General features: G+C 40.7%; 1 protein-coding gene and 1 non-coding gene across 2 annotated transcripts in view; one reads left to right on the top strand and one right to left on the bottom strand.

The window, feature by feature from the left end:
- PDXDC1 (pyridoxal dependent decarboxylase domain containing 1) overlaps positions 1-1,579 on the bottom strand; it is a 52,388-nt gene extending 50,809 nt beyond the window's left edge. The window contains exon 1 of the mRNA XM_037141215.2: positions 1,380-1,579. Coding sequence (XP_036997110.2) covers positions 1,380-1,400 — 21 coding nt within the window. The 5' untranslated portion in view covers positions 1,401-1,579. The remainder of the gene's footprint in view (positions 1-1,379) is intronic.
- Positions 1,580-2,860: 1,281 nt separating this feature from the next.
- On the top strand, positions 2,861-3,069 carry LOC119046280 (small nucleolar RNA U3). The gene has a single exon (XR_005081946.2). It is a non-coding gene; the product is annotated as a small nucleolar RNA U3 (small nucleolar RNA).
- Positions 3,070-12,798: the final 9,729 nt, after the last annotated feature.

Here is a 12,798-nt window from a genome sequence, read left to right as displayed (position 1 = left end):
CGTGGCCAAATGTCCCCTGGGGAACAAAACTGCCTCATAGTTGAGACTCACTGATCCAGACTAAAACTCAAAGTACCTAAAAGTAGACACTGCTAATCAAAAGCCTGGAGAGAGTTTATTCCTAGCCAGAAAGGCAGTGGATGAACACGTTTTCTTTTCATGGCTGCATTCCCCCCAACTTATGAGAAACATCCTAGGCGTGGGCTCTACCGCTGTGGGTACATGAAGACATCTGGCTGAACTTGTACATTACACCCTTCGACTCTCCAGAGACAAGCACAGCAGCTGTTGCATCGACAAATGACAAAATATGTTATTTGTCAGTTCAAAATTAAAAGAATGCGGTCCTAAAACACTAGCATTGCTCCTGAATTCTACGTGTGAAAAATTGGACAAGCAGACTCCCAAACTTGAACAGGGAGAAAGGCTTTAAGGGAGGGCAGAATGTCAGGTTCTGAAAGTAGGTATCCGTGAAGAGATCCAAGCCCTGGTTCTCATTCACAAGCTCTAAACCCGGGACAATCAGAATCCATTTCACAGATCAATGCAGTCAGTCAGGTACATCACGCTACTGTTCTCCCAAGGGAGAGGACAGTAGCTTTCGCAGAGGAAAGTGCTGCTGCCAGCGGATTTCGGGTTGATAGGAGGGTTTCTCCCTCGCCATCAAAAGGAAGAGCCAAAAAGTTCTGAAGTAGCAGCAAGCCCCAAAATGAAACTCACAATCTACAGAAAACCCACCCTTTTGTTGAATGCTGAGGTCTTAACCTGCGTTCACAAACTACTGCATCAGAATCACGTGGGGGAACTTGTTAAACACGCAGAACCCCGTCCCGCCCCCTAGAGAGATTCGGCCTCCAGACCTGAAAATCTGGATTTTAACCAAGGGCCCCAGACGATTTCTAGGCACAGTGAAGCTGGAAAACCACTATTTTACTGGGTTTTTTTTTTTCCCCTACCCTGGAAACCACAGAAAACCTACAGGACTGCAGCTAGCTCCCAGACAACTGGGGCTCCTGTGCAGGCGCTTCTGGGGCTACAAGTTGTTAGCTCTGTCATCCAAATGGGCGAGCCGAACTCAAAGCCAGCCCCAAGGAGGGCCCAGCATCGGGCTCCAGGGCGCTCACGGCCCGAGGCAGAACCAGGCTCAGTCTCTCTCGGTCCACAGGGACACGAAAGACTCCGGGCCCCGTAACCTGACCAGGCCTCAGCCGCGAGCGCTGGGCCGGACCCCGTTCGGGGCCAGGCCTCCTCAGGTGGAGCCCGTTAACCCCCTGCCCACCCCCCACCCCCCAGTCACAATGGCCGCTCGCCACAGGGAAACAGTAACCACGGAGGTGGAGACCCCGGCCGCGGTGCCGCATCCTGCCCCCGGTACGAACCTTCTCCTGGGACGCTTCCATGGTTGAGGCGGCAGGCGGAGCCCGATGGAAGATCGCAGTCCCCGGCGCTACTTCCGCCTCCCGTGCTCCGCCGCCGTTTCCACGCTGGCAGCGCTGACGTCCCGGCGCCCGCGGCTGGCAGGGCGGAGACCAGGAGCAGCTCCCGGAGTCTCCACTGGGTGGAGAATCCGCTTGTGTCCGGGAGGCGGGGCGCAGTGGGATGCGCGAACCCCTACAGGTGGGCGGGTCCCTCTGGGCTTCCGTACCTGGCCAACTAGTGGGCCAGCCCTAACGTTCCCAGTTGAGTGGGGTAGGATGGACGGTGGAGCAGTTCCGAACTCTTTTAAAAACCTTGTCGCACACGTCAGAGTAGAAATATACAATAATAAATTACCACCTATGCAGTCAAATGCAGGAACTCCTAGTAAAGCACCTGTGCTTCCAGGTCTAGGCTTCCAAGTTCCATCATCTCAGGAATAGAACAGTCCATTCACCACAGATGGGCGGGGGGGGGGGGCGGAATACTTGTGCGCATGCTCAGGATCAACAGTTTCTTGGGTGCTTGAGGGGGTTTATCATAAACCATGCTTGGGTGTCAGTTCTTGGATTGTCAAGTGACAGCTGCTCTGAAAAGGCATCGACCAGAGCTGAAGTATTTGTTTCAGACCTTACCGCAGAATTCTAGATAGAAAAGAGTTTGAGACAACTGGCCTAGCCTCCTTCATGTCAAGTCCCAATTATGACTTGTCAGGTGATGATAAAGATAATAAATCAACTGCTGTTTTCTCATTTCATAGTATTGTACAACAGCCCCGTGTTATACAGCTGCTTATCTCTATTATACAGTGGCAATAGGATCCAGACTCAACCACCTGACTGCAGTGTTTGTGCACTACACACACTACCTTGATAACTGCTTCCAAACTTAATATGTAAGCATAATGTGGTTTTAAGGAAAGGAAGACATCAAAATTTGCTCGTTATATTCTTCTAGAAGAGGGAAACTGAAATAGACTACCATGGGTGCAATCAGTAAAGCAATTCACAGCTAGGAGACCAATGACCTTAAAACCACAAAACCATTCCTTCTGCCTCCTGTTTTGTGTGCATTTCTTCCGAAATTTGTGTAAATGACTCGGTCACATTTTCAATGTAGTAATTACATATTTCGAGCTACCTAACTTGTGTTTGGTTATTTTTCTGATTATATTAATAAAATTTTCTACCAAAAGGAGGCTTCTGTGCTGGGAACTATTGGAAACTATTCTGAATAGAACCATGGGAACTATTCAGATTTTCCAGAGCTCTCAAACAGAAGGAATGTCTAAAAATCAAATACGGTATAACCATACTTACGGAACACAGGTCACTTTTACCTATGTGGTATGAAAATTTTCAAACATTTACAAAAGTTGAAAAGAATTGTACATGAACACCCATATGTTCACTGCCTAGACTCTACAATAAACATTTCCCTGCATAAGACTACTTTCAGGGATCGTGTCTACAGTTTCTTACTAGTTTTTCTGAGCGTGCAGAGCACCTGAAACCACAAGGGGGCGCGGCATTCTCTCCTGAGCCTGAAGCAGGCCTTTGGTGTGCTTTGCAACTGCTGTTGTTGGCCCTTGATGGTCATTCTAGCCTTCCTTTGGGAGAGTAAGAGGGGAAGGACAAGCGCAGTCTCAGTGGCTTCTGAAAAAAATTAAAAAATGCGCTTACAATACTTCCTTTATTACATAAAATGTCCAGGAGGGGGTGTATAAAACTCTTGAAACTATCCCCCAAATTTTCTGTGTGTTGAATGGAAAGTGACTATCGCTTTGGTTTTACACTCAAGTGTCTCTCTCTTACACACACACACACACACACACACACACACACACACACACACACACTTCCCGCTAAGGAAGTTAAAACCGTTTGGCTTGTAGATAGCTATGTGAGCTGATAAGTTATAATGCAACAGTCTATGGGCCAGTACAAAGATAAAAATATTGTAGGAAGTGAGAACATAAAAACAACCACTCACTGTGGGGACATTCAGCTTACATGTGCTGATACAGACCTTTCTTGATTAATAGGCAATAAGCAAAGTAAAGGAACCCTGTGGTTATTTTTTTCCTTTGGGGACATTTACATGATTTTTTTTGTTGTGTCCTGAGTAATATGTACATAATATTCTAGATGATGATTTTTAGTCCTTAACTTTTAGAACCAACCAGGTGACACATAAGGAAGATACATTTATTATTCACCATGGCAAGGTAAAAATAATAAATCACCGAAAAGCAGGAGAGAAGAGGCAAGGTGAATAGGAATGTAAGAGGAATCACCAATGTCTTCAACTCCATTCCAAGAAATAAGGTAGAGAGCTAAATCAAGAATCAAAGTTTTACATATACTATTCTTAAAGATGTAAAAGAAAACTTCTAGGAGAAATACAATCTAACAGAAATCAGGATTTGGAAGGGATAAGAGAGCTGGTGCAAATGGCAATAAAGTTCTCATTTTTATAGGAAGGAGTTAATAGATTCTTTCTAAATTAAGACACAATATAGGACATTTTTTACAATGTAGCAAGCAATTTTCCCTTCCAAGTCTAGCTATCTTATCCAGTGCCTAGGGTGCAATGGGAGTTCAGTGAACAATTGCTGAATGCCTTGATTCAACACATTTTTGGAGAGTCCATTATATGCCAGGTAGTATTCTAGGAATTGGTGATACAATGATTAAGAGATTAAGTCTTTGACAAAATAATGGTCACCAGACCGGTAGGTGGGTGGTGGGGGGCTGGGTAAAAAAGGTGAAGGGATTAAGATGTACACATTGCCAGTTACAAAAATAGTCACCAGGGTGTAAGGTACAGCACACAGAATATAGTCGGTAATATTGTAATAGCTATGTATGGTGCTAGGTAAGTACTACACTTATCGGGGTGTTCATTTTGTAAGTTATATATAATAAATGTCTAATCACTATGTTGTAAACCTAAAATTAATATTGTATGTTAGCTGTAGTTGACAAATTTTTAAAAAGAGATTAAGTATCTGAATTTGTGGATCTTACCATACTATTGGAATGGATACATAACAAATAGCTATATTATATAATATTAATTAGTTGTAAGTATCATAAGGAAAATAGAGCAGGATAAAAGAGAGACAATAAATTCTGAATTAATCCATCCCTCAGGTTGAAAATATGAAATCTCTATTCTAAAATATTGAAAATATTTGTTAAGTGATAATTAGCTAAAAGTAGAAGAAAATTAAGCTAAACCAACCACTGTCATCAATTATTTATTATTAAGTAAATAACAGCACTTGGAGGAAAGTGTTCCCGTTGACTTTTTTTCTCATACTCGCAGGAACTTTCTTTGATGTTGGAGCAGTTCTGGAAAGTCATAGACCTTACTATCATTAATTATCGTGGGAGCAGAGTGGGGAGTCTTGGAAAATCTGAAGCAGATATGTTAAGATTGTTAGTCATATAAAAACAAAAATTTTCTAACAGTTTAAACTAAAATTTATGTTTAAGATCATTCTTCCCTTAAGTAAAATTTTAGAGGATATTCAATATTTTATGGGACATTGTAAAAAGGTGAAATAGTACCAAAATGTGAATTCCAAGGGTTATCAAGGATAGACCTTGGTTTATCCTTGGACACATGGACAAAGCCAAAGGGGGTTGGGATTGAGGGTGGGAGGTGGGGATGGGTGGGGTGGAGGGAAGTGGTGGGGAAAAATGGAGACAACTGTACTCGAACAGAAAAAATCCCCCATCACATTGTCTACTTAAAAAAAATGTGAATTCCACTTTTCGTTTGTTTCAGATTTATTTATTTTTGAAAGAACTCAGCCTTCTCTAAAACTGTGCCCCCAAAGGAAAATGAACAAAGACTTTAAAAGACAATATGAGTCCCTGGCCGGTTTGCTCAGTAGGTTAGAGCACCATCTTCAATACACTAAGGTTGGAGGTTCCATCCCCAGTCAGGGCAGAAACAAGAATCAACCAATGAATGCATAAATAAATGGAACAACAAATCAGTGATTCTCTCTCCCTCCTCTATAAAGTCAAATTAAAAAAAAGACAATATAAAAAAGAAAAATATGCAAATGGTCAATAAACTGAAAAAGTTCAACATTACTAGGGATCCAAAAAATGCAAAAATCAAGCAAGATAGTATTTTTGCCCATCAAATTAGTAAAGTTCTTTGTTTTTGATAGTAATATCCACTGTTAATTAAAGTAGAAGAAAATACTCTCATGCATTACTGGTAGAATTTCAAATTGCTGCAACAATTTTTATATGTTTCAATTCAATTGATGTATTTTTGGCATTCAGTAACAACAAAAAACCTTAAAATATACATGCCCTTTTTTGCTAAAAATTCTGCTTCCAGAAATTTAAGATAAAATTAAATGAAAGATTTAACTATAAGAATGTCAATAACAGCAGTATTTATAATGATTAAAAATTTTAAACTATGTATCCAACAATATAACCAGAGAGTGGTTAAAATATGGTAAAATTGGTTAAGAAACCTTTAAAAATAGTGATGTAGATACCTACTTATTGACATGGAAAGATGATATATTGTTAACTCAAAAATGTAGGTACAAAATGCTATGTGTAGTATAAGCCTAATTAAAAAAAATTGTATGAAGACATGGGAAAGGCTATTAAAAATTAACCCAAAATGAAAACTGGTTAACTGGTAAAATGTTAATTTTCTTCATTATACTATTTTATGTTTTTTGTACTTGTTGTAGAATAATTTTTTAAAGTATATTTTATTGATTATGCTATTACATTTGTCCCCCTTTTTTCTCCCTTTCATCCTCCTCTGCCCTGAAAACCCCCTTCCTCCAGCATCTCCCCTTAGTTCATGTCCATGGATCGTACATATAAGTTCTTTCGCTTCTCCATTTCCTATATCATTCTTAACCTCCCTCTATCTATTTTGTACCTACCAATATACCCTTCTTATTCCTTGTACGTTTTAGGTTCAGTTGTTGATAGTTGTGCATTTGTCATTTTACTCTTTATAGTTTTTATCTTCTTTTTCTTAGATAAGCCCCTTTAACATTTCATATAATAAGGAGTTGGTGATGATGAACTTCTTTAACTTTACTTTATCTGGGAAGCACTTCATCTGCCCTTCCATTCTAAATGACAGTTTTGCTAGATAGAGTAATCTTGGACATAGGTCTTTGCATTTCATGACTTTGAATTCTTCTTTGCAGACCCTTCTTGCTTGCAAGGTTTCTTTTGAGGAATTAGTTGATAGTCTGATGGGAATTCCTTTGTAGGTAACTCTCTCCTCTTTTGCTGCTTTTAAGATTCTCTCCTGAAACAGATGAATGACTTCCAGCCAAGATGGAAGCATAGGTAGACACACTGTGCCTCCTTGCACAACCAAAAGAACTACAACAACAAATTTAAAAACAAAAAACAACCAGAACTGACAGAAAAATCAAACTGTATGGAAATCTGACAACCAAGGAATTAAAGAAACATTTATCCAGACAGGTACTATGGGCGGAGACACATAGCTGGGTGGAGAGGACTCTCGGCAAGGCAGTGTCAGGAGGACTGGGTGAGGCAGTGGCTTGCAGACTGGCTGGTCCCACACTGGAGTGCAGATAAACTGGGAGGAACAACTAGGGAGGGAGATAGACTGCACGACCCAGGGTTCCAGCAAGGGGAAATAAAGCCTCAAAACCTCTGACTGAAAATACCTGTGGGGATTGAGGCAGCAGTGGGAGAAACTCCCAGCCTCACAGGAGAGTTCATTGGAGAGACCCACAGGGTCATGAAATGTACACAAACTCACCCACCCGGGAATCAGCACCAGAAGGGCCTAATTTACTTGTAAGAAGCAGGGGAAGTGACAAAGCCGGCAGAGAGCAGAGCAAGCTGCATTGTTCCCTCTAGGACCCCTCACCCATGTACAGCATCACTACACAGTCATGTGGGTTGCCTCGCCCTGATGAATACCTAAGGCTCCACCCCTTACTATGTGACAAGCTGCTGAACCCCCTCCCCCACCAAAAAAAAGGCCCAAATGAAAGAACAGTTCAAAGCTCTAGAAAAAAATACAACTAAGTGACGAAGAGATAGCCAACCTATCAGACGCACAGTTTAAAACACTGGTTATCAGGATGCTCCAGGAACTCACTGAGTTCTTCAAAAGAGTTAAAAAGACCCATGCAGCAATGAAGGCTGCATTATGTGAAATGGAGGAAAATGTACAGGGAACCAACAGTGACAGGAAGGAAACTGAGACTCAAACCAATGGTTTGGAGCATAAGGAAGAAAGAAACATTCGACCAGAACAGAACAAAGAGACAAATTCAAAAAAATGAGGAGAGGCTTAGGAACCTCCAGAACATTTTTAAATGTTCCAAAATCCAAATTATAGGGGTACCAGGAGGGAAAGAGGAAGAGTGAGAAATTGAAAACTTAATTGAAAAAATCATGAAGGAGAACCTCCCCAATCTGGCAAAGGAAATAGATTTTCAGGAATCCAGGAAGCTGAGTCTCCCCAAGAAGTTGGACCCAAGGAAGAACACACCAAGGCACATCATAATTACATTACCCCAAATAAAAGATAAGGAGAGAATCTTAAAAGCAGCAAGAGAAAAGGAGACAGTCACCTACAAAGGAGTTCCCATAAGATTATCAGTTGATTTCTCAGAAGAAATCTTACAGCCAAGAAGGGGCTGGAAAGAAGTATTTGAAGTCATGAAAGGCAAGGACCTACATCCAAGATTACTGTATCCAGAAAAGCTGTAATCTAGAATGGAAGGGCAGATAAAGTGCTTCCCAGATAAGGTAAAGTTAAAGGAGTTCATCATCACCCTGCCCTTATTATATAAAATGCTAGAGGGACTTATCTAAGAAAAAGTAGATCAAAACTATGAACAGTAAAATGGCAACAAACTCACAGCTATTAACAACTGAACCTAAAAACAAACAAACAAACAAATAGACAAACTAAGTGTATAACTAGAACAGGAACAGAATCACAGAAATGGAGATCACATGGAGGGTTATCAATGGGGGAGGAGGAGGGGAGAATGGGGGGAAAGGTACAGGGAATAAGAAGCATAAATGGTAGGTAGAAAATAGACAGGGGGAGGTTAAGAATAGTATGGGAACTCTAGAAGCCAAAGAACTTATGTGTATGACCCATGGACATGAACTAAAGGAGGGGAATGCTGGTGCATGCAGGGCAGAGGGGAATAAAGGGGGAAAAATGGGACAACTGTAATAGCATAATGAATAACATATATTTAAAAAAGAAACAGATGATATTATTAAATTTGTGGAATTCAATTTAAAAAAGGTTCTCTCTTTATCTTTCACCTTGCATAATTTAATTGATATATCTTGATGTGTTCCTCTTTGGGTCCAACCTCTTTGGGACTGTCTAGGCTTCCTGGACTTGCATGTCTATTTCCTTCATCAGATTGGGGAAGTTCTCCTTCATGATTTTTTTCAAATAAGTTTTTAATTTCTTGCTCTTTCTCTTCTCCTTCTGACACCCCTATGATTCAGATGTTGAAATGTTTAAAGTTGTCCCAGAGGTTCCTAAGCCTCTCCTCATTTTTTTGAAATCTTGTTTCTTTATTGTTCTAGTTGAATGCTTATTTCTTCCTTCTGTTCCACAAAAATTGATTTGAGTCCCAATTTCCTTCCCTTCACTGTTGGTTCCCTGTATATTTTTTAAATTTCATTTTGTATAGACTTCACTTCTTCTTTTATTTTGTGACCATACTCAACCATTTCTGTGAGCATCCCGATTACCAGTGTTTTGACCTCTGCATCTGATAGGTTGGCTATCTCCTGGTCACTTAGTTGTATTTTTTCTGGAGTTTTAGTCTTTTCTTTCATTTGGGAGATACATATATTTGTCTCTGTGCACCTGTTATGTTCCAGGGGGCAGAGCCTTAGGTATGCCAGGAAGGGGCAACCCACTTTGCTGAGTTGTGGTGCTGTATGTGGGGGAGGGGTAAGAGAGGGAACAGTGCCACTTGCTCAGCTCTTGACCTGCTTTCAGTTGCTTCCTCTGCTACACGCAGGCAGATTGTGTCCTTTCAGGAGCTGCCTCCTAGGTGGGGGGGGCTTATGTATGGTCTAGGATCCTATGGGACACTCCAACAGACTGTCCTGTGAGACTGGGAGTTTCTTTCATCGCTGCAACCTTCACAGGCCTTTACATCCAGGGGTTTTTGAGGCTTCAGTTTCCCACACTGGAAGTCTGGTTTGCATGGTCTTTCTTGCTCCCCAGTTGTTCCTCCCAGTTTATCTGCACACAAATGTGGAGCCACCTGGTCTGCCAGCTACCACCTTGCCGGGCATCCTCTCTGCCCTGGCTTCCCATCTCTGCCCCTCCTACGTGTCTGGATGAATGGTTTTTCTTTAACTGCTTGGTGGCAGACAACCATACAGTTCGATTTTCTGGCAGTTCTGGTTGGTTTTTTTGCTTTTAAATTTGTTGTCCTTCTTTTGATTGTGCAAGGAAGCAAAGTGAATCTACCTATGCCTCCATCTTGGCCATAAGTTGAAGAACATTAAATAGCACTTGTGCTAATTATTAATTTGTCTTCTGGCTCTAAAACCATTCTTCTCACCTGCTTGGTACAAGTGGATCTGAGTCTTTTAATGTTTTTCCTTTGCTAGCTGACAAAATGTTTTGTCAGTAGAGGAGGACACTGGAGATCCACTGGAGGAGTAAGGGTTTTGCTTCTAGGTTCTTGCTGGTGGTTTTCCAGGGCCCAACTTCCCGAGTATGAGGAGAAACTCACATCTCCTGTGCATCTTCTCTACACTCAATACTTTAATACAGCAGTACTTCCCTTTTGACACCAGATGTGTGGGATTTTACTCATAAAACAATTCTGTGTCACTTTAAAAATTTTATTTATTGATTTAAGAGAGAGAGAAACATCATTTGTTTTTCTACTTATATAAGCATCCATTAGTTGATTCTAGAATGTGCCCTGACCAGGGATGGATCTGCAACCTTGGTGTTCCTTGGTGTATCAGGATGACATTCTAACCAATGGAGCCAGCAAGGATCACTTTTGATATCAAAACCTAGATTTAATATCTAACCTAATTGCTGTTTCAACTTCTCCCAGAAACATAATCTTAACCAGTATAAAGAACACTGGGATTTTCTCGTCAAGTATCAGTAAAGTAAGCTATCCACGTGGCCCTTTTCATACTCCCCCCACCCCACCAACACACCCCCATGAAAAGAAGGGGCAATTTGCGTGATAAAAACTCTTGCCATCCCTGCCCTCCCCAACAAGATGTCAAGGTCTAAAAAGTATTTTTTAAAAAGTAGCTTCCTTGAGCCCCTACCCTTCTTCCTATAAAAACCTTTCTTTTGGTAGAGCCCCTTGTAGAGTTCTTATTGTTGCTAGATGGGATACTGCCTGATGCAAGAAACACTTAATAAAGCCAATTAGCTCTTCAGATTTACTTGGCTGAGTTCTTTTTAACACACCCAACTTGCATGTTCCCAACTACAGTTGAACAAGGCAACACTCTGCCTTCCTTTTGCAGCTTTCATCCTATAAGCAAATATTCTTTACACAGTCTATTTAGAGCACCATTCCCCATATTTTTGTGCTTTTTTGTTAGTGATTTGCTGTTTAAAATGACCCTCAAGCATTGTTCTAAAGCACTGTCTAGTGTTCTTAAGAACAAAGAGGCTGTGAGGTGCCTTATGGAGAAAATGCATGTGTTAGGTAAGCTTTGTTCAGGCTCGAGTTATAATGTTGGCTGAGAGTGCAATATTAATGAATCGATAATATATATTAAAGGATATCCTTCAACAGAAGCATATTGAAACATAAAGCATGCTTATGTATTGATCAGTTGATAAAATGTTGTGACCAGAGGCTCTCAGGAACCTAACCCTAAATTTCCCCTAAGAGTAATGGTTCAATATTTGCTGATTCAGTATAGTGACTTTATAGGACGTAACTACTTGAAATGATAAGAATTGACTGTATTAAAACTTTTCCTGTTCCAATTACAATGTTATTTCTCTCTTCTGATTAGGTCAGACTGATAGAGTACTGAAATCATCATTAAACTATTATTCTACTAATTAGTTTTTTCTTCCACATACTAGTAGAGCCACACATTTTCCACAGTAAGTGAAGTTTCACAGGTCCAAAAAAAGCGTGATTGGAACCCTGACTGCTGTGGCTCAGTTGGTGGGGCATCGTCCCACAAAGTGAAAGGTCACTGGTTCCAGTCCATCTCAGTGCACATGCCTGGGTTGCCGGTTTGGTCCCTGGTCAGGGCACGTGTGAGAGGCAACCAATTGATGTTTCTCTCTCACATCTCACTTTGATGTTTCTCTTCCTCCCTTCTCTCTTTCTCAAAAATAAAAATAAAATAAAACCTTTCTGGACAAGAAAAGTCTGTGATTAATTTACTTTTTTGGTGAAAATTCTTAATTTATTGCATTTTTGAAGACGCACTATCTTTAAAGCTACCACTAATAACGTCGCATTTTTCATAATATCAGATTTTTAATTTTATCTCTTCTTTACATATATTAGGAGAATTTACAAAGGTATCTGTTTTTTCCAGCACTTAATGCAAAATTAATGAAAAAAATTTAACTGACTGCTTTATTCTCCCACACCAATTGTGGGCAGAAGTTACTTAAAGCAGGTGAAATCAGAGTTCCTGAGCTAGAGAAACACTTTATTTCAAATATTTCTCTCAAATGTCACAATTTCAAAATACCACATTGCAAGTCTATAATGTCTACCACCCGTGTTAAGAAATCTATTGCCATGTTTTAATAACTGTTGGGGGCAAGATGGAAGGATGGAGAAGTCTTCCAAACTTCTGAATGAGAGGAAAGAATAGATAAAATGTTAGCCTCAGTACTTGTTTCAGCTCCAGCCAACATTAAAATGGTCTGAAAAGGATCATATAGATCCAAGTAGCTTCATATAAATCTGGGTCAATGTCAAGGGTTTAAGAGTTGCCTGGGTCATAAACACTGAGTTCTTAGGCATATCCACATCAGAGCTGACATGCAAGGATTTCATGACAGAATTGCTTAATAGCATTTTTTTTTTTTTTTGCTAACAGAAGGCTCTGGTGGGAAGCAGGCTTATATGCTCTTCCTTCCTTTTTAAAAAAATATTTTATTTATTTATTTTTTAGAGAGGAACCTCAATGTGTGATTGCCTCTCATGTGCTCCCTACTGGGGAGCTGGCCTGCAACCCAGACATGTGCCCTGACTAGGATTCAAACCGGTAACCCTTTGGTTCACAGGCCAGCACTCAACCACTGAGCCACACCAGCCAGGGCATACCCTCTTCCTTTTAACCTCCCCTTCTGCTCTTCTTCCCCAGCTAAAACATCCCCTTTTTT

This window comes from Artibeus jamaicensis, unplaced genomic scaffold, assembly GCF_021234435.1.
Source record: "Artibeus jamaicensis isolate MK-2021 breed Jamaican fruit bat unplaced genomic scaffold, CSHL_Jam_final contig_729, whole genome shotgun sequence".
NCBI lineage: Eukaryota > Metazoa > Chordata > Mammalia > Chiroptera > Phyllostomidae > Artibeus > Artibeus jamaicensis.
Note: the sequence above shows the minus strand (reverse complement) of the source record. Positions and strands in the feature narration are given on the sequence as shown.